General features: G+C 52.3%; 1 protein-coding gene across 1 annotated transcript in view; it reads left to right on the top strand.

The window, feature by feature from the left end:
* Positions 1-25228, top strand: part of LOC140406307 (protein FAM83E-like) — a gene marked incomplete at its 3' end in the record, with an annotated part of 101338 nt that overhangs the window by 60106 nt on the left and 16004 nt on the right. Inside the window, exon 3 of the mRNA XM_072494419.1 lies at positions 24568-24735. Coding sequence (XP_072350520.1) covers positions 24568-24735 — 168 coding nt within the window. The remainder of the gene's footprint in view (positions 1-24567; positions 24736-25228) is intronic.

Genomic DNA, 25228 nt, shown 5'->3' with positions numbered 1-25228 from the left:
GACAGTTACAGCACGGGGTTAGTTACAGAGTAAAGCTCCCTCTACACTGTCCCCATCAAACACTCCCAGGACAGGTACAGCACGGGGTTAGATACAGAGTCAAGCTTCATCTACACTGTCCCCATCAAACACTCCCAGGACAGGTACAGCACGGGGTTAGATACAGAGTAAAGCTCCCTCTACACTGTCCCCATCAAACACTCCCAGGACAGGTACAGCACGGGGTTAGTTACAGAGTAAAGCTCCCTCTACACTGTCCCCATCAAACACTCCCAGGACAGGTACAGCACGGGGTTAGATACAGAGTCAAGCTTCATCTACACTGTCCCCATCAAACACTCCCAGGACAGGTACAGCACGGGGTTAGATACAGAGTCAAGCTTCATCTACACTGTCCCCATCAAACACTCCCAGGACAGGTACAGCACGGGGTTAGATTCAGAGTAAGGCTCCCTCTACACTGTCCCCATCAAACACTCCCAGGACAGGCACAGCACGGGGTTAGATACAGAGTAAAGCTCCCTCGACACTGTCCCCATCAAACACTCCCAGGACAGGTACAGCACGGGGTTAGATACAGAGTAAATCTCCCTCTATACTGTCCCCATCAAACACTTCCAGGTCACGTAAAGCACGGGGTTAGATACAGAGTAAAGCTCCCTCGACACTGTCCCCATCAAACACTCCCAGGACAGGTACAGCACGGCGTTAGATACAGAGTAAGGCTCCCTCTATACTGTCCCCATCAAACACTTCCAGGTCACGTAAAGCACGGGGTTAGATACAGAGTAAAGCTCCCTCTACACTGTCCCCATCAAACACTCCCAGGACAGGTACAGCACGGGGTTAGATACAGAGTAAAGCTCCCTCTTCATTGTCCCCATCAAACACTCGCAGGACAGGTACAGCACGGGGTTAGATACAGAGTAAAGCTCCCTCTACACTGTCCCCATCAAACACTCCCAGGACAGGTACAGCACGGGGTTAGATACAGAGTAAAGCTCCCTCTACACTGTCCCCATCAAACACTCCCAGGACAGGTACAGCACGGGGTTAGATACAGAGTAAAGCTCCCTCTACACTGTCCCCATCAAACACTCCCAGGACAGGTACAGCACGGCGTTAGATACAGAGTAAAGCTCCCTCTACACTGTCCTCATCAAACACTCCCAGGGCAGGTACAGCACGGGGTTAGATACAGAGTAAAGCTCCCTCTACACTGTCCCCATCAAACACTCCCAGGACAGGTACAGCACGGGGTTAGTTACAGAGTAAAGCTCCCTCTACACTGTCCCCATCAAACACTCCCAGGAAAGGTACAGCACGGGGTTAGATACAGAGTAAAGCTCCCTCTACACTGTCCCCATCAAACACTCCCAGGACAGGCACAGCACAGGGTTAGATACAGAGTAAAGCTTCATCTACACTGTCCCCATCAAACACTCCCAGGAAAGGTACAGCACGGGGTTAGATACAGAGTAAAGCTCCCTCTACACTGTCCCCATCAAACACTCCCAGGACAGGCACAGCACGGGGTTAGATACAGAGTAAAGCGCCCTCTACACTGTCCCCATCAAACACTCCCAGGACAGGTACAGCACGGGGTTAGATACAGAGTAAAGCTCCCTCGACACTGTCCCCATAAAACACTCCCAGGACAGGTACAGCACCCGGTTAGATACAGAGTAAAGCTCCCTCTACACTGTCCCCATCAAACACTCCCAGGACAGGTACAGCACGGGGTTAGATACAGAGTAAAGCTCCTTCTACACTGTCCCATCAAACGCTCCCAGGACAGGTACAGCACGAGGTTAGATCCAGAGTAAAGCTCCCGCTACACTGTCCCCATCAAACACTCCCAGGACAGGTACAGCACGGGGTTAGATACAAAGTAAAGCTCCCTCTACACTGTCCCCATCAAACACTCCCAGGACAGGTACAGCACGGGGTTAGATACAGAGTAAAGCTCCCTCTACACTGTCCCCATCAAACACTCCCAGGACAGATACAGCACGGGGTTAGATACAGAGTAAAGCTCCCTCTACACTGTCCCCACCAAACACGCCCAGGACAGGTACAGCACGGGGTTAGATTCAGAGTAAAGCTCCCTCTACACTGTCCCCATCAAACACTCCCACGACAGGTACAGGACCCGGTTAGATAAAGAGTAAAGCTCCCTCTACACTGTCCCCATCAAAGACTCCCGGGACCGGCACAGCACGGGGTTAGATCCAGAGTACAGCTCCCTCCACACTGTCCCCATCAACCACTCCCAGGGCAGGTACAGCACGGGGTTAGATACAGAGTAAAGCTCCCTCTACACTGTCCCCATCAAACACTCCCAGGACAGGTACAGCATGGGGTTAGATACAGAGTAAAGCTCTCTCTGCACTGTCCCCCTCAAACACTCCCAGGACAGGTACAGCACGGGGTTAGGTACAGAGTAAAGCTCACTCTACACTGTCCCCATCAAACACTCCCAGGACAGGTACAGCACGGGGTTTGATACAGAGTAAAGCTCACTCTACACTGTCCCCATCAAACACTCCCAGGACAGGTACAGCACGAGGTTAGATTCAGAGTAAGGCTCCCTCTACACTGTCCCCATCAAACACTCCCAGGACAGGTACAGCACGGGGTTAGATACAGAGTAAGGCTCCCTCTATACTGTCCCCATCAAACAGTCCCAGGTCAGGTACAGCACGGGGTTAGGTACAGAGTAAAGCTCCCTCTACACTGTCCCCATCAAACACTCCCAGGACAGGTACAGCACGGGGTTAGATACAGAGAAAAGCTCCCTCTACACTGTCCCCATCAAACACTCCCAGGGCAGGTACAGCACGGTGTTAGATACAGAGCCAAGCTTCATCTACACTGTCCCCATCAAACACTCCCAGGACAGGTACAGCACGGGGTTAGATACAGAGTAAAGCTCCCTCTACACTGTCCCCATCAAACACTCCCAGGACAGGTACACCACGGAGTTAGATACAGAGTAAAGCTCCCTCTACACCGTCCCCATCAAACACTCCCAGGACAGGCACAGCACGGGGTTAGATACAGAGTAAAGCTCCCTCTACACTGTCCCCATCAAACACTCCCAGGACAGGTACAGCACGGGGTTAGATACAGAGTAAAGCTCCCTCTACACCGTCCCCAACAAACACTCCCAGGACAGGTACAGCACGGGGTTAGATACAGAGTAAAGCTCTCTATGCACTGTCCCCATCAAACACTCCCAGGACAGGTACAGCATGGGGTTAGATACAGAGTAAAGCTCCCTCTACACTGTCCCATCAAACACTCCCAGTACAGGTACAGCACGGGGTTAGAAACAGAGTAGAGCTCCCTCTACACTGTCTCCATCAAACACTCCCAGGACAGGTACAGCACAGGGGTAGATACAGAGTAAAGCTCCCTCTACACTGTCCCCATCAAACACTCCCAGGACAGGTACAGCACGGTGTTAGATACAGAGTAAAGCTCCCGCTTCACTGTCCCCATCAAACACTCCCAGGACAGGTACAGCACGGGGTTAGATACAGAGTAAAGCTCCCTCTACACTGTCCCCATCAAACACTCCCAGGAGAGGTACAGCATGGGGTTAGATGCACAGTAAAGCTCCCTCTACACTGTCCCCATCAAACACTCCCAGGATAGGTACAGCACGGGGTTAGATACAAAGTAAAGCTCCCTCTACACTGTCCCCATCAAACACTCCCAGGACAGGTACAGCACGGGGTTAGATGCAGAGTAAAGCTCCCTCTACACTGTCCCCATCAAACACTCCCAGGACAGGTACAGCACGGGGTTAGATACAGAGTAAAGCTCCTTCTACACTGTCCCATCAAACGCTCCCAGGACAGGTACAGCACCCGGTTAGATACAGAGTAAAGCTCCCTCTACACTGTCCCCATCAAACACTCCCAGGACAGGTACAGCACGGGGTTAGATACAGAGTAATGCTACTTCTACACTGTCCCATCAAACGCTCCCAGGACAGGTACAGCACGAGGTTAGATCCAGAGTAAAGCTCCCGCTACACTGTCCCCATCAAACACTCCCAGGACAGGTACAGCACGGGGTTAGAAACAGCGTAAAGCTCTCTCTACACAGTCCCCATCAAACACTCCCAGGACAGGTACAGCATGGGGTTAGATGCACAGTAAAGCTCCCTCTACACTGGCCCCATCAAACACTCCCTGGATAGGGACAGCACGGGGTCAGATACAAAGTAAAGCTCCCTCTACACTGTCCCCATCAAACACTCCTAGGACAGGTACAGCACGGGGTTAGATACAGAGTAAAGCTCCATCTACACTGTCCCCACCAAACATGCCCAGGACAGGTACAGCACGGGGTTAGATACAGAGTAAAGATCCCTCTACACTGTCCCCATCAAACACTCCCAGGGCAGGTACAGCACGGGGTAAGATACACAGTAAAGCTCCTTCTACACTGTCCCATCAAACGCTCCCAGGACAGGTACAGCACGAGGTTAGACCCAGAGTAAAGTTCCCTCTACACTGTCCCCATCAAACACTCCCAGGACAGGGACAGCACGGGGTTAGATACAGAGTAAAGCTCCCTCTACACTGTCCCCATCAAACACTCCCAGGACAGGTACAGCACGGGGTTAGATTCAGAGTAAAGCTCCCTCTACACTGTCCCCATCAAACACTCCCGGGACAGGCACAGCACGGGGTTAGATCCAGAGTAAAGCTCCCTCCAAACTGTCCCCATCAAACACTCCCAGGGCAGGTACAGCTCGGGGTTAGATACAGAGTAAAGCTCCCTCTACACTGACCCGATTAAACACTCCCAGGACAGGTACAGCACGGGGTTAGATACAGAGTAAATCTCCCTCTACACTGTCCCCATCAAACGCTCCCAGGACAGGTACAGCACGAGGTTAGATCCAGAGTAAAGTTCCCTCTACACTGTCCCCATCAAACACTCCCAGGACAGGTACAGCATGCGGTTAGATACAGAGTAAAGCTCCCTCTACACTGTCCCCATCAAACACTCCCAGGACAGGTACACCACGGAGTTAGATACAGAGTAAAGCTCCCTCTACACCGTCCCCATCAAACACTCCCAGGACAGGTACAGCACGGGGTTAGATACAGAGTAAAGCTCCCTCTACACTGTCCCCATCAAACACTCCCAGGACAGGCACAGCACGGGGTTAGATACAGAGTAAAGCTCCCTCTACACTGTCCCCATCAAACACTCCCAGGACAGGTACAGCACGAGGTTAGATTCAGAGTAAAGCTCCCTCTACACTGTCCCCATCAAACACTCCCAGGACAGGTACAGCACGGTGTTAGATACAGAGTAAAGCTCCTTCTACACTGTTCCATCAAACGCTCCCAGTACAGGTACAGCACGGGGTTAGAAACAGAGTAAAGCTCCCTCTACACTGTCTCCATCAAACACTCCCAGGACAGGTACAGCACAGGGTTAGATACAGAGTAAAGATCCCTCCACACTGTCCCCATCAAACACTCCCAGGACAGGTACAGCACGGTGTTAGATACAGAGTAAAGCTCCCGCTACACTGTCCCCATCAAACACTCCCAGGACAGGTACAGCACGGGGTTAGATGCACAGTAAAGCTCCCTCTACACTGTCCCCATCAAACACTCCCAGGACAGGTACAGCACGGGGTTAGATACAGAGTAAAGTTCCCTCTACACTGTCCCCATCAAACACTCCCAGGACAGGTACAGCACGGGGTTAGATGCACAGTAAAGCTCCCTCTACACTGTCCCCATCAAACACTCCCAGGATAGGTACAGCACGGGGTTAGATTCAGAGTAAAGCTCCCTCTACACTGTCCCCATCAAACACTCCCAGGACAGGTACAGCACGAGGTTAGATCCAGAGTAAAGTTCCCTCTACACTGTCCCCATCAAACACTCCCAGGACAGGTACAGCACGGGGTTAGATTCAGAGTAAAGCTCCCTCTACACTGTCCCCATCAAACACTCCCAGGACAGGTACAGCACGGGGTTAGATACAGAGTAAAGCTCCCTCTACACTGTCCCCATCAAACACCCCCAGGACAGGTACAGCACGGGATTAGATACAGAGTAAAGCTCCCTCGACACTGTCCCCATCAAACACTCCCAGGACAGGTACAGCACGGGGTTAGATACAGAGTAAAGCTCCCTCTACACTGTCCCCATCAAACACTCCCAGGACAGGTACAGCACGGGGTTAGATACAGAGTAAAGCTCCCTCTACACTGTCCCCATCAAACACTCCCAGGACAGGTACAGCACGGGGTTAGATACAGAGTAAAGCTCCCTCTACACTGTCCCCATCAAACACTCCCAGGACAGGTACAGCACGGAGTTAGATGCAGAGTAAAGATCCCTCTACACTGTCCCCATCAAACACTCCCAGGACAGGTACAGCACGGAGTTAGATGCAGAGTAAAGATCCCTCTACACTGTCCCCATCAAACACTCCCAGGACAGGTACAGCACGGGGTTAGATACAGAGTAAAGCTCCCTCTACACTGTCCCCATCAAACACTCCCAGGACAGGTACAGCACGGGGTTAGATTCAGAGTAAAGCTCCCTCTACACTGTCCCCATCAAACACTCCCAGGACAGGTACAGCACGGGGTTAGATACAGAGTAAAGCTCCCTCTACACTGTCGCCATCAAACACTCCCAGGACAGGTACAGCACCCGGTTAGATACAGAATAAAGCTCCCTCTACACTGTCCCCATCAAACACTCCCAGTACAGGTACAGCACGGGGTTAGAAACAGAGTAAAGCTCCCTCTACACTGTCTCCATCAAACACTCCGAGGACAGGTACAGCACAGGGTTAGATACAGAGTAAAGCTCCCTCTACACTGTCCCCATCAAACACTCCCAGGACAGGTACAGCACGGGGTTAGATACAGAGTAAAGCTCCCTCTACACTGTCTCCATCAAACACCCCCAGGACAGGTACAGCACGGGGTTAGATGCAGAGTAAAGCTCCCTCTACACTGTCCCCATCAAACACTCGCAGGACAGGTACAGCACGGGGTTAGATACAGAGTAAAGCTCCCGCTACACTGTCCCCATCAAACACTCCCAGGACAGGTACAGCACGGGGTTAGATGCACAGTAAAGCTCCCTCTACACTGTCCCATCAAACGCTCCCAGGACAGGTACAGCACGGGGTTAGATACAGAGTAAAGCTGCCTCTACACTGTCCCCATCAAACACTCCCAGGACAGGTACAGCACGAGGTTAGATCCAGAGCAAAGTTCCCTCTACACTGTCCCATCAAACGCTCCCAGGACATGTACAGCACGAGGTTAGATCCAGAGTAAAGCTCCCGCTACACTGTCCCCATCAAACACTCCCAGGACAGGTACAGCACGGGGTTAGAAACAGCGTAAAGCTCTCTCTACACTGTCCCCATCAAACACTCCCAGGACAGGTACAGCATGGGGTTAGATGCACAGTAAAGCTCCCTCTACACTGGCCCCATCAAACACTCCCTGGATAGGGACAGCACGGGGTCAGATACAAAGTAAAGCTCCCTCTACACTGTCCCCATCAAACACTCCCAGGACAGGTACAGCACGGGGTTAGATACAGAGTAAAGCTCCCTCTACACTGTCCCCATCAAACACTCCCAGGACAGGTACAGCACGGGGTTAGATACAGAGTAAAGCTCCCTCTACACTGTCCCCATCAAACACTCCCAGGACAGGTACAGCACGGGGTCAGATACAAAGTAAAGCTCCCTCTACACTGTCCCCATCAAACACTCCCAGGACAGGTACAGCACGGGGTTAGATACAGAGTAAAGCTCCCTCTACACTGTCCCCATCAAACACTCCCAGGGCAGGTACAGCACGGGGTAAGATACACAGTAAAGCTCCTTCTACACTGTCCCATCAAACGCTCCCAGGACAGGTACAGCACGAGGTTAGACCCAGAGTAAAGTTCCCTCTACACTGTCCCCATCAAACACTCCCAGGACAGGGACAGCACGGGGTTAGATACAGAGTAAAGCTCCCTCTACACTGTCCCCATCAAACACTCCCAGGACAGGTACAGCACGGGGTTAGATTCAGAGTAAAGCTCCCTCTACACTGTCCCCATCAAACACTCCCGGGACAGGCACAGCACGGGGTTAGATCCAGAGTAAAGCTCCCTCCAAACTGTCCCCATCAAACACTCCCAGGGCAGGTACAGCTCGGGGTTAGATACAGAGTAAAGCTCCCTCTACACTGACCCGATTAAACACTCCCAGGACAGGTACAGCACGGGGTTAGATACAGAGTAAATCTCCCTCTACACTGTCCCCATCAAACGCTCCCAGGACAGGTACAGCACGAGGTTAGATCCAGAGTAAAGTTCCCTCTACACTGTCCCCATCAAACACTCCCAGGACAGGTACAGCATGCGGTTAGATGCAGAGTAAAGCTCCCTCTACACTGTCCCCATCAAACACTCCCAGGACAGGTACACCACGGAGTTAGATACAGAGTAAAGCTCCCTCTACACCGTCCCCATCAAACACTCCCAGGACAGGTACAGCACGGGGTTAGATACAGAGTAAAGCTCCCTCTACACTGTCCCCATCAAACACTCCCAGGACAGGCACAGCACGGGGTTAGATACAGAGTAAAGCTCCCTCTACACTGTCCCCATCAAACACTCCCAGGACAGGTACAGCACGAGGTTAGATTCAGAGTAAAGCTCCCTCTACACTGTCCCCATCAAACACTCCCAGGACAGGTACAGCACGGTGTTAGATACAGAGTAAAGCTCCTTCTACACTGTTCCATCAAACGCTCCCAGTACAGGTACAGCACGGGGTTAGAAACAGAGTAAAGCTCCCTCTACACTGTCTCCATCAAACACTCCCAGGACAGGTACAGCACAGGGTTAGATACAGAGTAAAGATCCCTCCACACTGTCCCCATCAAACACTCCCAGGACAGGTACAGCACGGTGTTAGATACAGAGTAAAGCTCCCGCTACACTGTCCCCATCAAACACTCCCAGGACAGGTACAGCACGGGGTTAGATGCACAGTAAAGCTCCCTCTACACTGTCCCATCAAACGCTCCCAGGACAGGTACAGCACGAGGTTAGATCCAGAGTAAAGTTCCCTCTACACTGTCCCCATCAAACACTCCCAGGACAGGTACAGCACGGGGTTAGATTCAGAGTAAAGCTCCCTCTACACTGTCCCCATCAAACACTCCCAGGACAGGGACAGCACGGGGTTAGATACAGAGTAAAGCTCCCTCTACACTGTCCCCATCAAACACTCCCAGGACAGGTACAGCACGGGGTTAGATGCACAGTAAAGCTCCCTCTACACTGTCCCCATCAAACACTCCCAGGATAGGTACAGCACGGGGTTAGATGCAAAGTAAAGCTCCCTCTACACTGTCCCCATCAAACACTCCCAGGATAGGTACAGCACGGGGTTAGATACAGAGTAAAGCTCCCTCTACACTGTCCCCATCAAACACTCCCAGGACAGGTACAGCACGGGGTTAGATACAGAGTAAAGCTCCCTCTACACTGTCCCCATCAAACACTCCCAGGACAGGTACAGCACGGAGTTAGATGCAGAGTAAAGATCCCTCTACACTGTCCCCATCAAACACTCCCAGGGTAGGTACAGCACGGGGTTAGACACAGAGTAAAGCTCCATCTAAACTGTCCGCATCAAACACTCCCAGGACAGGTACAGCACGGGGTTAGATACAGAGTAAAGCTCCATCTAAACTGTCCGCATCAAACACTCCCAGGACAGGTACAGCACGGGGTTAGATACAGAGTAAAGCTCCCTCGACACTGTCCCCATCAAACACTCCCAGGACAGGTACAGCACGGGGTTAGATACAGAGTAAAGCTCCCTCTACACTGTCCCCATCAAACACTCCCAGGACAGGTACAGCACGGGGTTAGATACAGAGTAAAGCTCCCTCTACACTGTCCCCATCAAACACTCCCAGGACAGGTACAGCACGGAGTTAGATGCAGAGTAAAGATCCCTCTACACTGTCCCCATCAAACACTCCCAGGACAGGTACAGCACGGGGTTAGATACAGAGTAAAGCTCCCTCTACACTGTCGCCATCAAACACTCCCAGGACAGGTACAGCACCCGGTTAGATACAGAATAAAGCTCCCTCTACACTGTCCCCATCAAACACTCCCAGGACAGATACAGCACGGGGTTAGATACAGAGTAAAGCTCCTTCTACACTGTTCCATCAAACGCTCCCAGTACAGGTACAGCACGGGGTTAGAAACAGAGTAAAGCTCCCTCTACACTGTCTCCATCAAACACTCCGAGGACAGGTACAGCACAGGGTTAGATACAGAGTAAAGCTCCCTCTACACTGTCCCCATCAAACACTCCCAGGACAGGTACAGCACGGGGTTAGATACAGAGTAAAGCTCCCTCTACACTGTCTCCATCAAACACTCCCAGGACAGGTACAGCACGGGGTTAGATGCAGAGTAAAGCTCCCTCTACACTGTCCCCATCAAACACTCGCAGGACAGGTACAGCACGGGGTTAGATACAGAGTAAAGCTCCCGCTACACTGTCCCCATCAAACACTCCCAGGACAGGTACAGCACGGGGTTAGATGCACAGTAAAGCTCCCTCTACACTGTCCCATCAAACGCTCCCAGGACAGGTACAGCACGGGGTTAGATACAGAGTAAAGCTGCCTCTACACTGTCCCCATCAAACACTCCCAGGACAGGTACAGCACGAGGTTAGATCCAGAGCAAAGTTCCCTCTACACTGTCCCATCAAACGCTCCCAGGACATGTACAGCACGAGGTTAGATCCAGAGTAAAGCTCCCGCTACACTGTCCCCATCAAACACTCCCAGGACAGGTACAGCACGGGGTTAGAAACAGCGTAAAGCTCTCTCTACACTGTCCCCATCAAACACTCCCAGGACAGGTACAGCATGGGGTTAGATGCACAGTAAAGCTCCCTCTACACTGGCCCCATCAAACACTCCCTGGATAGGGACAGCACGGGGTCAGATACAAAGTAAAGCTCCCTCTGCACTGTCCCCATCAAACACTCCCAGGACAGGTACAGCACGGGGTTAGATACAGAGTAAAGCACCCTCTACACTGTCCCCAACAAACACTCCCAGGACAGGTACAGCACGGGGTTAGATACAGAGTAAAGCTCCCTCTACACTGTCCCCCATCAAACACTCCCAGGACAGGTACAGCACGGGGTTAGATACAGAGTAAAGCTCCATCTACACTGTCCCCACCAAACACGCCCAGGACAGGTACAGCACGGGGTTAGATACAGAGTAAAGCTCCCTCTACACTGTCCCCATCAAACACTCCCAGGGCAGGTACAGCACGGGGTAAGATACAGAGTAAAGCTCCTTCTACACTGTCCCATCAAACGCTCCCAGGACAGGTACAGCACGAGGTTAGACCCAGAGTAAAGTTCCCTCTACACTGTCCCCATCAAACACTCCCAGGACAGGTACAGCACGGGGTTAGATACAGAGTAAAACTCCCTCCACACTGTCCCCCATCAAACACTCCCAGGACAGGTACAGCACGGGGCTAGATACAGAGTAAAGCTCCATCTACACTGTCCCCATCATACACTCCCAGGACAGGTACAGCACGGGGTTAGATTCAGAGTAAACCTCCCTCTACACTGTCCCCATCAAACACTCCCGGGACAGGCACAGCACGGGGTTAGATTCAGAGTAAAGCTCCCTCTACACTGTCCCCATCAAACACTCCCGGGACAGGCACAGCACGGGGTTAGATACAGAGTAAAACTCCCGCTACACTGACCCGATCAAACACTCCCAGGACTGGTACAGCACGAGGTTAGATACAGAGTAAAGCTCCCTCTACACTGTCCCCAACAAACGCTCTCAGGACAGGTACAGCACGAGGTTAGATCCATAGTAAAGTTCCCTCTACACTGTCCCCATCAAACACTCCCAGGACTGGTACAGCACGAGGTTAGATACAGAGTAAAGCTCCCTCTCCACTGTCCCCAACAACGCTCCCAGGACAGGTACAGCACGAGGTTAGATCCATAGTAAAGTTCCCTCTACACTGTCCCCATCAAACACTCCCAGGACAGGTACAGCACGGGGTTAGATACAGAGTAAAGCTCCCCCTACACTGTCCCCATCAAACACTCCCAGGACAGGTACAGCACGGGGTTAGATACAGAGTAAAGCTCCCTCTACACTGTCCCATCAAACACTCCCAGGACAGGAACAGCACGGGGTTAGATACAGAGTAAAGCTCCCTCTACACTGTCCCCATCAAACACTCCGAGGACAGGTACAGCACGGGGTTCGATACAGAGTAAAGGTCCCTCTACACTGTCCCCATCAAACCCTCCCAGGACAGGTACAGCACGGGGTTAGATACAGAGTAAAGCTCTCTCTGCACTGTCCCCATCAAACACTCCCAGGACAGGTACAGCATGGGGTTAGATACAGAGTAAAGCTCCCTCTACACTGTCCCCATCAAACACTCCCAGGACAGGTACAGCACGGGGTTAGAAACATCGTAAAGCTCTCTCTACACAGTCCCCATCAAACACTCCCAGGACAGGTACAGCATGGGGTTAGATGCACAGTAAAGCTCCCTCTACACTGGCCCCATCAAACACTCCCTGGATAGGGACAGCACGGGGTCAGATACAAAGTAAAGCTCCCTCTACACTGTCCCCATCAAACACTCCTAGGACAGGTACAGCACGGGGTTAGATACAGAGTAAAGCTCCATCTACACTGTCCCCACCAAACACGCCCAGGACAGGTACAGCACGGGGTTAGATACAGAGTAAAGCTCCCTCTACACTGTCCCCATCAAACACTCCCAGGGCAGGTACAGCACGGGGTAAGATACAGAGTAAAGCTCCTTCTACACTGTCCCATCAAACGCTCCCAGGACAGGTACAGCACGAGGTTAGACCCAGAGTAAAGTTCCCTCTACACTGTCCCCATCAAACACTCCCAGGACAGGTACAGCACGGGGTTAGATACAGAGTAAAACTCCCTTCACACTGTCCCCCATCAAACACTCCCAGGACAGGTACAGCACGGGGCTAGATACAGAGTAAAGCTCCATCTACACTGTCCCCATCATACACTCCCAGGACAGGTACAGCACGGGGTTAGATTCAGAGTAAAGCTCCCTCTACACTGTCCCCATCAAACACTCCCGGGACAGGCACAGCACGGGGTTAGATTCAGAGTAAAGCTCCCTCTAAACTGTCCCCATCAAACACTCCCGGGACAGGCACAGCACGGGGTTAGATACAGAGTAAAACTCCCGCTACACTGACCCGATCAAACACTCCCAGGACTGGTACAGCACGAGGTTAGATACAGAGTAAAGCTCCCTCTACACTGTCCCCAACAAACGCTCTCAGGACAGGTACAGCACGAGGTTAGATCCATAGTAAAGTTCCCTCTACACTGTCCCCATCAAACACTCCCAGGACTGGTACAGCACGAGGTTAGATACAGAGTAAAGCTCCCTCTCCACTGTCCCCAACAAACGCTCCCAGGACAGGTACAGCACGAGGTTAGATCCATAGTAAAGTTCCCTCTACACTGTCCCCATCAAACACTCCCAGGACAGGTACAGCACGGGGTTAGATACAGAGTAAAGCTCCCTCTACACTGTCCCCATCAAACACTCCCAGGACAGGGACAGCACGGGGTTAGATACAGAGTAAAGCTCCCTCGACACTGTCCCCATCAAACACTCCCAGGACAGGTACACCACGGAGTTAGATACAGAGTAAAGCTCCCTCTACACCGTCCCCATCAAACACTCCCAGGACAGGTACAGCACGGGGTTAGATACAGAGTAAAGCTCCCTCTACACTGTCCCCATCAAACACTCCCAGGACAGGCACAGCACGGGGTTAGATACAGAGTAAAGCTCCCTCTACACTGTCCCCATCAAACACTCCCAGGACAGGTACAGCACGAGGTTAGATTCAGAGTAAAGCTCCCTCTACACTGTCCCCATCAAACACTCCCAGGACAGGTACAGCACGGTGTTAGATACAGAGTAAAGCTCCTTCTACACTGTTCCATCAAACGCTCCCAGTACAGGTACAGCACGGGGTTAGAAACAGAGTAAAGCTCCCTCTACACTGTCTCCATCAAACACTCCCAGGACAGGTACAGCACAGGGTTAGATACAGAGTAAAGATCCCTCCACACTGTCCCCATCAAACACTCCCAGGACAGGTACAGCACGGTGTTAGATACAGAGTAAAGCTCCCGCTACACTGTCCCCATCAAACACTCCCAGGACAGGTACAGCACGGGGTTAGATGCACAGTAAAGCTCCCTCTACACTGTCCCATCAAACGCTCCCAGGACAGGTACAGCACGAGGTTAGATCCAGAGTAAAGTTCCCTCTACACTGTCCCCATCAAACACTCCCAGGACAGGTACAGCACGGGGTTAGATTCAGAGTAAAGCTCCCTCTACACTGTCCCCATCAAACACTCCCAGGACAGGTACAGCACGGGGTTAGATGCACAGTAAAGCTCCCTCTACACTGTCCCCATCAAACACTCCCAGGATAGGTACAGCACGGGGTTAGATGCAAAGTAAAGCTCCCTCTACACTGTCCCCATCAAACACCCCCAGGACAGGTACAGCACGGAGTTAGATGCAGAGTAAAGATCCCTCTACACTGTCCCCATCAAACACTCCCAGACAGGTACAGCACGGGGTTAGATACAGAGTAAAGCTCCCTCTACACTGTCGCCATCAAACACTCCCAGGACAGGTACAGCACCCGGTTAGATACAGAATAAAGCTCCCTCTACACTGTCCCCATCAAACACTCCCAGGACAGATACAGCACGGGGTTAGATACAGAGTAAAGCTCCTTCTACACTGTTCCATCAAACGCTCCCAGTACAGGTACAGCACGGGGTTAGAAACAGAGTAAAGCTCCCTCTACACTGTCTCCATCAAACACTCCGAGGACAGGTACAGCACAGGGTTAGATACAGAGTAAAGCTCCCTCTACACTGTCCCCATCAAACACTCCCAGGACAGGTACAGCACGGGGTTAGATACAGAGTAAAGCTCCCTCTACACTGTCTCCATCAAACACTCCCAGGACAGGTACAGCACGGGGTTAGATGCAGAGTAAAGCTCCCTCTACACTGTCCCCATCAAACACTCGCAGGACAGGTACAGCACGGGGTTAGATACAGAGTAAAGCTCCCGCTACACTGTCCCCATCAAACACTCCCAGGACAGGTACAGCACGGGGTTAGATGCACAGTAAAGCTCCCTCTACACTGTCCCATCAAACGCTCCCAGGACAGGTACAGCACGGGGTTAGATACAGAGTAAAGCTGCCTCTACACTGTCCCCATCAAACACTCCCAGGACAGGTACAGCACGAGGTTAGATCCAGAGCAAAGTTCCCTCTACACTGTCCCATCAAACGCTCCCAGGACAGGTACAGCACGAGGTTAGATCCAGAGTAAAGCTCCCGCTACACTGTCCCCATCAAACACTCCCAGGACAGGTACAGCACGGGGTTAGAAACAGCGTAAAGCTCTCTCTACACTGTCCCCATCAAACACTCCCAGGACAGGTACAGCATGGGGTTAGATGCACAGTAAAGCTCCCTCTACACTGGCCCCATCAAACACTCCCTGGATAGGGACAGCACGGGGTCAGATACAAAGTAAAGCTCCCTCTACACTGTCCCCATCAAACACTCCCAGGACAGGTACAGCACGGGGTTAGATACAGAGTAAAGCTCCCTCTACACTGTCCCCATCAAACACTCCCAGGACAGGTACAGCACGGGGTTAGATACAGAGTAAAGCTCCCTCTACACTGTCCCCATCAAACACTCCCAGGACAGGTACAGCACGGGGTCAGATACAAAGTAAAGCTCCCTCTACACTGTCCCCATCAAACACTCCCAGGACAGGTACAGCACGGGGTTAGATACAGAGTAAAGCACCCTCTACACTGTCCCCAACAAACACTCCCAGGACAGGTACAGCACGGGGTTAGATACAGAGTAAAGCTCCCTCTACACTGTCCCCCATCAAACACTCCCAGGACAGGTACAGCACGGGGTTAGATACAGAGTAAAGCTCCATCTACACTGTCCCCACCAAACACGCCCAGGACAGGTACAGCACGGGGTTAGATACAGAGTAAAGCTCCCTCTACACTGTCCCCATCAAACACTCCCAGGGCAGGTACAGCACGGGGTAAGATACAGAGTAAAGCTCCTTCTACACTGTCCCATCAAACGCTCCCAGGACAGGTACAGCACGAGGTTAGACCCAGAGTAAAGTTCCCTCTACACTGTCCCCATCAAACACTCCCAGGACAGGTACAGCACGGGGTTAGATACAGAGTAAAACTCCCTCCACACTGTCCCCCATCAAACACTCCCAGGACAGGTACAGCACGGGGCTAGATACAGAGTAAAGCTCCATCTACACTGTCCCCATCATACACTCCCAGGACAGGTACAGCACGGGGTTAGATTCAGAGTAAAGCTCCCTCTACACTGTCCCCATCAAACACTCCCAGGACAGGTACAGCACGGGGTTAGATACAGAGAATAGCTCCCTCTACACTGTCCCCATCAAACACTCCCGGGACAGGCACAGCACGGGGTTAGATTCAGAGTAAAGCTCCCTCTACACTGTCCCCATCAAACACTCCCGGGACAGGCACAGCACGGGGTTAGATACAGAGTAAAACTCCCGCTACACTGACCCGATCAAACACTCCCAGGACTGGTACAGCACGAGGTTAGATACAGAGTAAAGCTCCCTCTACACTGTCCCCAACAAACGCTCTCAGGACAGGTACAGCACGAGGTTAGATCCATAGTAAAGTTCCCTCTACACTGTCCCCATCAAACACTCCCAGGACTGGTACAGCACGAGGTTAGATACAGAGTAAAGCTCCCTCTCCACTGTCCCCAACAACGCTCCCAGGACAGGTACAGCACGAGGTTAGATCCATAGTAAAGTTCCCTCTACACTGTCCCCATCAAACACTCCCAGGACAGGTACAGCACGGGGTTAGATACAGAGTAAAGCTCCCCCTACACTGTCCCCATCAAACACTCCCAGGACAGGTACAGCACGGGGTTAGATACAGAGTAAAGCTCCCTCTACACTGTCCCATCAAACACTCCCAGGACAGGAACAGCACGGGGTTAGATACAGAGTAAAGCTCCCTCTACACTGTCCCCATCAAACACTCCGAGGACAGGTACAGCACGGGGTTCGATACAGAGTAAAGGTCCCTCTACACTGTCCCCATCAAACCCTCCCAGGACAGGTACAGCACGGGGTTAGATACAGAGTAAAGCTCTCTCTGCACTGTCCCCATCAAACACTCCCAGGACAGGTACAGCATGGGGTTAGATACAGAGTAAAGCTCCCTCTACACTGTCCCCATCAAACACTCCCAGGACAGGTACAGCACGGGGTTAGAAACATCGTAAAGCTCTCTCTACACAGTCCCCATCAAACACTCCCAGGACAGGTACAGCATGGGGTTAGATGCACAGTAAAGCTCCCTCTACACTGGCCCCATCAAACACTCCCTGGATAGGGACAGCACGGGGTCAGATACAAAGTAAAGCTCCCTCTACACTGTCCCCATCAAACACTCCTAGGACAGGTACAGCACGGGGTTAGATACAGAGTAAAGCTCCATCTACACTGTCCCCACCAAACACGCCCAGGACAGGTACAGCACGGGGTTAGATACAGAGTAAAGCTCCCTCTACACTGTCCCCATCAAACACTCCCAGGGCAGGTACAGCACGGGGTAAGATACAGAGTAAAGCTCCTTCTACACTGTCCCATCAAACGCTCCCAGGACAGGTACAGCACGAGGTTAGACCCAGAGTAAAGTTCCCTCTACACTGTCCCCATCAAACACTCCCAGGACAGGTACAGCACGGGGTTAGATACAGAGTAAAACTCCCTTCACACTGTCCCCCATCAAACACTCCCAGGACAGGTACAGCACGGGGCTAGATACAGAGTAAAGCTCCATCTACACTGTCCCCATCATACACTCCCAGGACAGGTACAGCACGGGGTTAGATTCAGAGTAAAGCTCCCTCTACACTGTCCCCATCAAACACTCCCGGGACAGGCACAGCACGGGGTTAGATTCAGAGTAAAGCTCCCTCTAAACTGTCCCCATCAAACACTCCCGGGACAGGCACAGCACGGGGTTAGATACAGAGTAAAACTCCCGCTACACTGACCCGATCAAACACTCCCAGGACTGGTACAGCACGAGGTTAGATACAGAGTAAAGCTCCCTCTACACTGTCCCCAACAAACGCTCTCAGGACAGGTACAGCACGAGGTTAGATCCATAGTAAAGTTCCCTCTACACTGTCCCCATCAAACACTCCCAGGACTGGTACAGCACGAGGTTAGATACAGAGTAAAGCTCCCTCTCCACTGTCCCCAACAAACGCTCCCAGGACAGGTACAGCACGAGGTTAGATCCATAGTAAAGTTCCCTCTACACTGTCCCCATCAAACACTCCCAGGACAGGTACAGCACGGGGTTAGATACAGAGTAAAGCTCCCTCTACACTGTCCCCATCAAACACTCCCAGGACAGGGACAGCACGGGGTTAGATACAGAGTAAAGCTCCCTCGACACTGTCCCCATCAAACACTCCCAGGACAGGTACCGCACGGGGTTAGATACAGAGTAAAGCTCCCTCTACACTGTCCCCATCAAACACTCCCAGGACAGGGACAGCACGGGGTTAGATACAGAGTAAAGCTCCCTCTACACTGTCCCCATCAAACACTCCCAGGACAGGGACAGCACGGGGTTAGATGCACAGTAAAGCTCCCTCTACACTGTCCCATCAAACGCTCCCAGGACAGGTACAGCACGGGGTTAGATACAGAGTAAAGCTGCCTCTACACTGTCCCCATCAAACACTCCCAGGACAGGTACAGCACGAGGTTAGATCCAGAGCAAAGTTCCCTCTACACTGTCCCATCAAACGCTCCCAGGACAGGTACAGCACGAGGTTAGATCCAGAGTAAAGCTCCCGCTACACTGTCCCCATCAAACACTCCCAGGACAGGTACAGCACGGGGTTAGAAACAGCGTAAAGCTCTCTCTACACTGTCCCCATCAAACACTCCCAGGACAGGTACAGCATGGGATTAGATGCACAGTAAAGCTCCCTCTACACTGGCCCCATCAAACACTCCATGGATAGGGACAGCACGGGGTCAGATACAAAGTAAAGCTCCCTCTACACTGTCCCCATCAAACACTCCCAGGACAGGTACAGCACGGGGTTAGATACAGAGTAAAGCTCCCTCTACACTGTCCCCATCAAACACTCCCAGGACAGGTACAGCACGGGGTTAGATACAGAGTAAAGCTCCCTCTACACTGTCCCCATCAAACACTCCCAGGACAGGTACAGCACGGGGTCAGATACAAAGTAAAGCTCCCTCTACACTGTCCCCATCAAACACTCCCAGGACAGGTACAGCACGGGGTTAGATACAGAGTAAAGCACCCTCTACACTGTCCCCAACAAACACTCCCAGGACAGGTACAGCACGGGGTTAGATACAGAGTAAAGCTCCCTCTACACTGTCCCCCATCAAACACTCCCAGGACAGGTACAGCACGGGGTTAGATACAGAGTAAAGCTCCATCTACACTGTCCCCACCAAACACGCCCAGGACAGGTACAGCACGGGGTTAGATACAGAGTAAAGCTCCCTCTACACTGTCCCCATCAAACACTCCCAGGGCAGGTACAGCACGGGGTAAGATACAGAGTAAAGCTCCTTCTACACTGTCCCATCAAACGCTCCCAGGACAGGTACAGCACGAGGTTAGACCCAGAGTAAAGTTCCCTCTACACTGTCCCCATCAAACACTCCCAGGACAGGTACAGCACGGGGTTAGATACAGAGTAAAACTCCCTCCACACTGTCCCCCATCAAACACTCCCAGGACAGGTACAGCACGGGGCTAGATACAGAGTAAAGCTCCATCTACACTGTCCCCATCAAACACTCCCGGGACAGGCACAGCACGGGGTTAGATACAGAGTAAAACTCCCGCTACACTGACCCGATCAAACACTCCCAGGACTGGTACAGCACGAGGTTAGATACAGAGTAAAGCTCCCTCTACACTGTCCCCAACAAACGCTCTCAGGACAGGTACAGCACGAGGTTAGATCCATAGTAAAGTTCCCTCTACACTGTCCCCATCAAACACTCCCAGGACTGGTACAGCACGAGGTTAGATACAGAGTAAAGCTCCCTCTCCACTGTCCCCAACAACGCTCCCAGGACAGGTACAGCACGAGGTTAGATCCATAGTAAAGTTCCCTCTACACTGTCCCCATCAAACACTCCCAGGACAGGTACAGCACGGGGTTAGATACAGAGTAAAGCTCCCTCTACACTGTCCCCATCAAACACTCCCAGGACAGGTACAGCACGGGGTTAGATACAGAGTAAAGCTCCCTCTACACTGTCCCCATCAAACACTCCCAGGACAGGTACAGCACGGGGTCAGATACAAAGTAAAGCTCCCTCTACACTGTCCCCATCAAACACTCCCAGGACAGGTACAGCACGGGGTTAGATACAGAGTAAAGCACCCTCTACACTGTCCCCAACAAACACTCCCAGGACAGGTACAGCACGGGGTTAGATACAGAGTAAAGCTCCCTCTACACTGTCCCCCATCAAACACTCCCAGGACAGGTACAGCACGGGGTTAGATACAGAGTAAAGCTCCATCTACACTGTCCCCACCAAACACGCCCAGGACAGGTACAGCACGGGGTTAGATACAGAGTAAAGCTCCCTCTACACTGTCCCCATCAAACACTCCCAGGGCAGGTACAGCACGGGGTAAGATACAGAGTAAAGCTCCTTCTACACTGTCCCATCAAACGCTCCCAGGACAGGTACAGCACGAGGTTAGACCCAGAGTAAAGTTCCCTCTACACTGTCCCCATCAAACACTCCCAGGACAGGTACAGCACGGGGTTAGATACAGAGTAAAACTCCCTCCACACTGTCCCCCATCAAACACTCCCAGGACAGGTACAGCACGGGGCTAGATACAGAGTAAAGCTCCATCTACACTGTCCCCATCATACACTCCCAGGACAGGTACAGCACGGGGTTAGATTCAGAGTAAAGCTCCCTCTACACTGTCCCCATCAAACACTCCCGGGACAGGCACAGCACGGGGTTAGATACAGAGTAAAACTCCCGCTACACTGACCCGATCAAACACTCCCAGGACTGGTACAGCACGAGGTTAGATACAGAGTAAAGCTCCCTCTACACTGTCCCCAACAAACGCTCTCAGGACAGGTACAGCACGAGGTTAGATCCATAGTAAAGTTCCCTCTACACTGTCCCCATCAAACACTCCCAGGACTGGTACAGCACGAGGTTAGATACAGAGTAAAGCTCCCTCTCCACTGTCCCCAACAACGCTCCCAGGACAGGTACAGCACGAGGTTAGATCCATAGTAAAGTTCCCTCTACACTGTCCCCATCAAACACTCCCAGGACAGGTACAGCACGGGGTTAGATACAGAGTAAAGCTCCCCCTACACTGTCCCCATCAAACACTCCCAGGACAGGTACAGCACGGGGTTAGATACAGAGTAAAGCTCCCTCTACACTGTCCCATCAAACACTCCCAGGACAGGAACAGCACGGGGTTAGATACAGAGTAAAGCTCCCTCTACACTGTCCCCATCAAACACTCCGAGGACAGGTACAGCACGGGGTTCGATACAGAGTAAAGGTCCCTCTACACTGTCCCCATCAAACCCTCCCAGGACAGGTACAGCACGGGGTTAGATACAGAGTAAAGCTCTCTCTGCACTGTCCCCATCAAACACTCCCAGGACAGGTACAGCATGGGGTTAGATACAGAGTAAAGCTCCCTCTACACTGTCCCCATCAAACACTCCCAGGACAGGTACAGCACGGGGTTAGAAACATCGTAAAGCTCTCTCTACACAGTCCCCATCAAACACTCCCAGGACAGGTACAGCATGGGGTTAGATGCACAGTAAAGCTCCCTCTACACTGGCCCCATCAAACACTCCCTGGATAGGGACAGCACGGGGTCAGATACAAAGTAAAGCTCCCTCTACACTGTCCCCATCAAACACTCCTAGGACAGGTACAGCACGGGGTTAGATACAGAGTAAAGCTCCATCTACACTGTCCCCACCAAACACGCCCAGGACAGGTACAGCACGGGGTTAGATACAGAGTAAAGCTCCCTCTACACTGTCCCCATCAAACACTCCCAGGGCAGGTACAGCACGGGGTAAGATACAGAGTAAAGCTCCTTCTACACTGTCCCATCAAACGCTCCCAGGACAGGTACAGCACGAGGTTAGACCCAGAGTAAAGTTCCCTCTACACTGTCCCCATCAAACACTCCCAGGACAGGTACAGCACGGGGTTAGATACAGAGTAAAACTCCCTTCACACTGTCCCCCATCAAACACTCCCAGGACAGGTACAGCACGGGGCTAGATACAGAGTAAAGCTCCATCTACACTGTCCCCATCATACACTCCCAGGACAGGTACAGCACGGGGTTAGATTCAGAGTAAAGCTCCCTCTACACTGTCCCCATCAAACACTCCCGGGACAGGCACAGCACGGGGTTAGATTCAGAGTAAAGCTCCCTCTAAACTGTCCCCATCAAACACTCCCGGGACAGGCACAGCACGGGGTTAGATACAGAGTAAAACTCCCGCTACACTGACCCGATCAAACACTCCCAGGACTGGTACAGCACGAGGTTAGATACAGAGTAAAGCTCCCTCTACACTGTCCCCAACAAACGCTCTCAGGACAGGTACAGCACGAGGTTAGATCCATAGTAAAGTTCCCTCTACACTGTCCCCATCAAACACTCCCAGGACTGGTACAGCACGAGGTTAGATACAGAGTAAAGCTCCCTCTCCACTGTCCCCAACAAACGCTCCCAGGACAGGTACAGCACGAGGTTAGATCCATAGTAAAGTTCCCTCTACACTGTCCCCATCAAACACTCCCAGGACAGGTACAGCACGGGGTTAGATACAGAGTAAAGCTCCCCCTACACTGTCCCCATCAAACACTCCCAGGACAGGTACAGCACGGGGTTAGATACAGAGTAAAGCTCCCTCTACACTGTCCCATCAAACACTCCCAGGACAGGTACAGCACGGGGTTAGATACAGAGTAAAGCTCCCTCTACACTGTCCCCATCAAACACTCCCAGGACAGGTACAGCACGGGGTTAGATACAGAGTAAAGCTCACTCTACACTGTCCCCATCAAACACTCCCAGGACAGGTACAGCACGGGGTTAGATACAGAGTAAAGCTCCCTCCACACTGTCCCCATCAAACACTTCCAGGACAGTACAGCGCAGGGTTAGATACAGAGTAAAGCTCCCTCTACACTGTCCCCATCAAACACTCCCAGGACAGCTACAGCACAGGGTTAGATACAGAGTAAAGCTCCCTCTACACTGTCCCCATCAAACACTCCCAGGACAGGTACAGCACGGGGTTAGGTACAGAGTGAAGCTCCCTCTACACTGTCCCCATCAAACACTCCCAGGACAGGTACAGCACGGGGTTAGATACAGAGTAAAGCTCCCTCTACACTGTCCCCATCAAACACTCCCAGGACAGGTACAGCACGGGGTTAGATACAGAGTAAAGCTCCCTCCACACTGTCCCCATCAAACACTCCCAGGACAGGTACAACACGGGGTTAGATACAGAGTAAAGCTCCCGCTACACTGTCCCCATCAAACACTCGCAGGACAATTACAGCACGGGGTTAGATACAGAGTAAAGCTCCCTCTACACTGTCCCCATCAAACACTCCCAGGACAGGTACAGCACGGGGTTAGATACAGAGTAAAGCTCCCTCCACACTGTCCCCATCAAACACTCCCAGGACAGGTACAACACGGGGTTAGATACAGAGTAAAGCTCCCGCTACACTGTCCCCATCAAACACTCGCAGGACAATTACAGCACGGGGTTAGATACAGAGTAAAGCTCCCTCTACACTGTCCCCATCAAACACTCCCAGGACAGGTACAGCGCGGGGTTAGATACAGAGTAAAGCTCCCTCTACACTGTCCCCATCAAACACTCCCAGGACAGGTACAGCACGGGGTTAGATACAGAGTAAAGCTCCCTCTACACTGTCCCCATCAAACACTCCCAGGACAGGTACAGCACGGGGTTAGATACAGAGTAAAGCTCCCTCTACACTGTCCCCATCAAACACTCCCAGGACAGGTACAGCACGGGGTTAGATACAGAGTAAAGCTCCCTCTACACTGTCCCCATCAAACACTCCCAGGACAGGTACAGCACGGGGTTAGATCCAGAGTAAAGCTCCCTCTGCACTGTACAGGTTCTGTAGGATATACTGTGATGTGTTTGTTCTGTTCGAGCCTAGGTGGTCGCTGTTGTCATGGATATCTTCACCGATGTTGACATTTTCTTTGACCTGCTGGAAGGGGCCTCGAAACGTCGGGTTCCGGCCTACATTCTGCTCGACCAGGGGAACTTCTCACAGTTCATTGCAATGGCACAGGATAGCGGGACAAACCTTCAGCTGCTCGATGTGAGTTCTGATAGATTAACTTGGCGGGGCAGGAGCCGGGACATTCAGCCCCTTGAGCCTGTTACCACAGAAACAGGAGGAGGCCCATTCAGCCCCCTGCTCGAGCCTGTTACCACAGAAACAGGGGGAGGCCCATTCAGCCCCCTCCTCGAACCTGTTACACAGGAACAGGAGGAGGTCCATTCAGCCCCCTGCTCGAGCCTGTTACACAGGAACAGGAGGAGGTCCATTCAGCCCCCTGCTTGAGCCTGTTACACAGGAACAGGAGGAGGTCCATTCAGCCCCCTGCTTGAGCCAGTTACACAGGAACAGGAGGAGGTCCATTCAGCCCCCTGCTCGAGTCTGTTACACAGGAACAGGAGGAGGCCCATTCAGCCCCCTCCTCGAGCCTGTTACACAGGAACAGGAGGAGGCCCATTCAGCCCCCTGCTCGAGCCTGTGACACAGGAACAGGAGGAGGCCCATTCAGCCCCCTGCTCGAGCCTGTGACACA

This window comes from Scyliorhinus torazame, unplaced genomic scaffold (genome assembly GCF_047496885.1).
Source record: "Scyliorhinus torazame isolate Kashiwa2021f unplaced genomic scaffold, sScyTor2.1 scaffold_458, whole genome shotgun sequence".
NCBI classification, from domain to species: Eukaryota; Metazoa; Chordata; class Chondrichthyes; order Carcharhiniformes; family Scyliorhinidae; genus Scyliorhinus; species Scyliorhinus torazame.
This window is presented reverse-complemented; position numbering and strand designations above follow the sequence as displayed.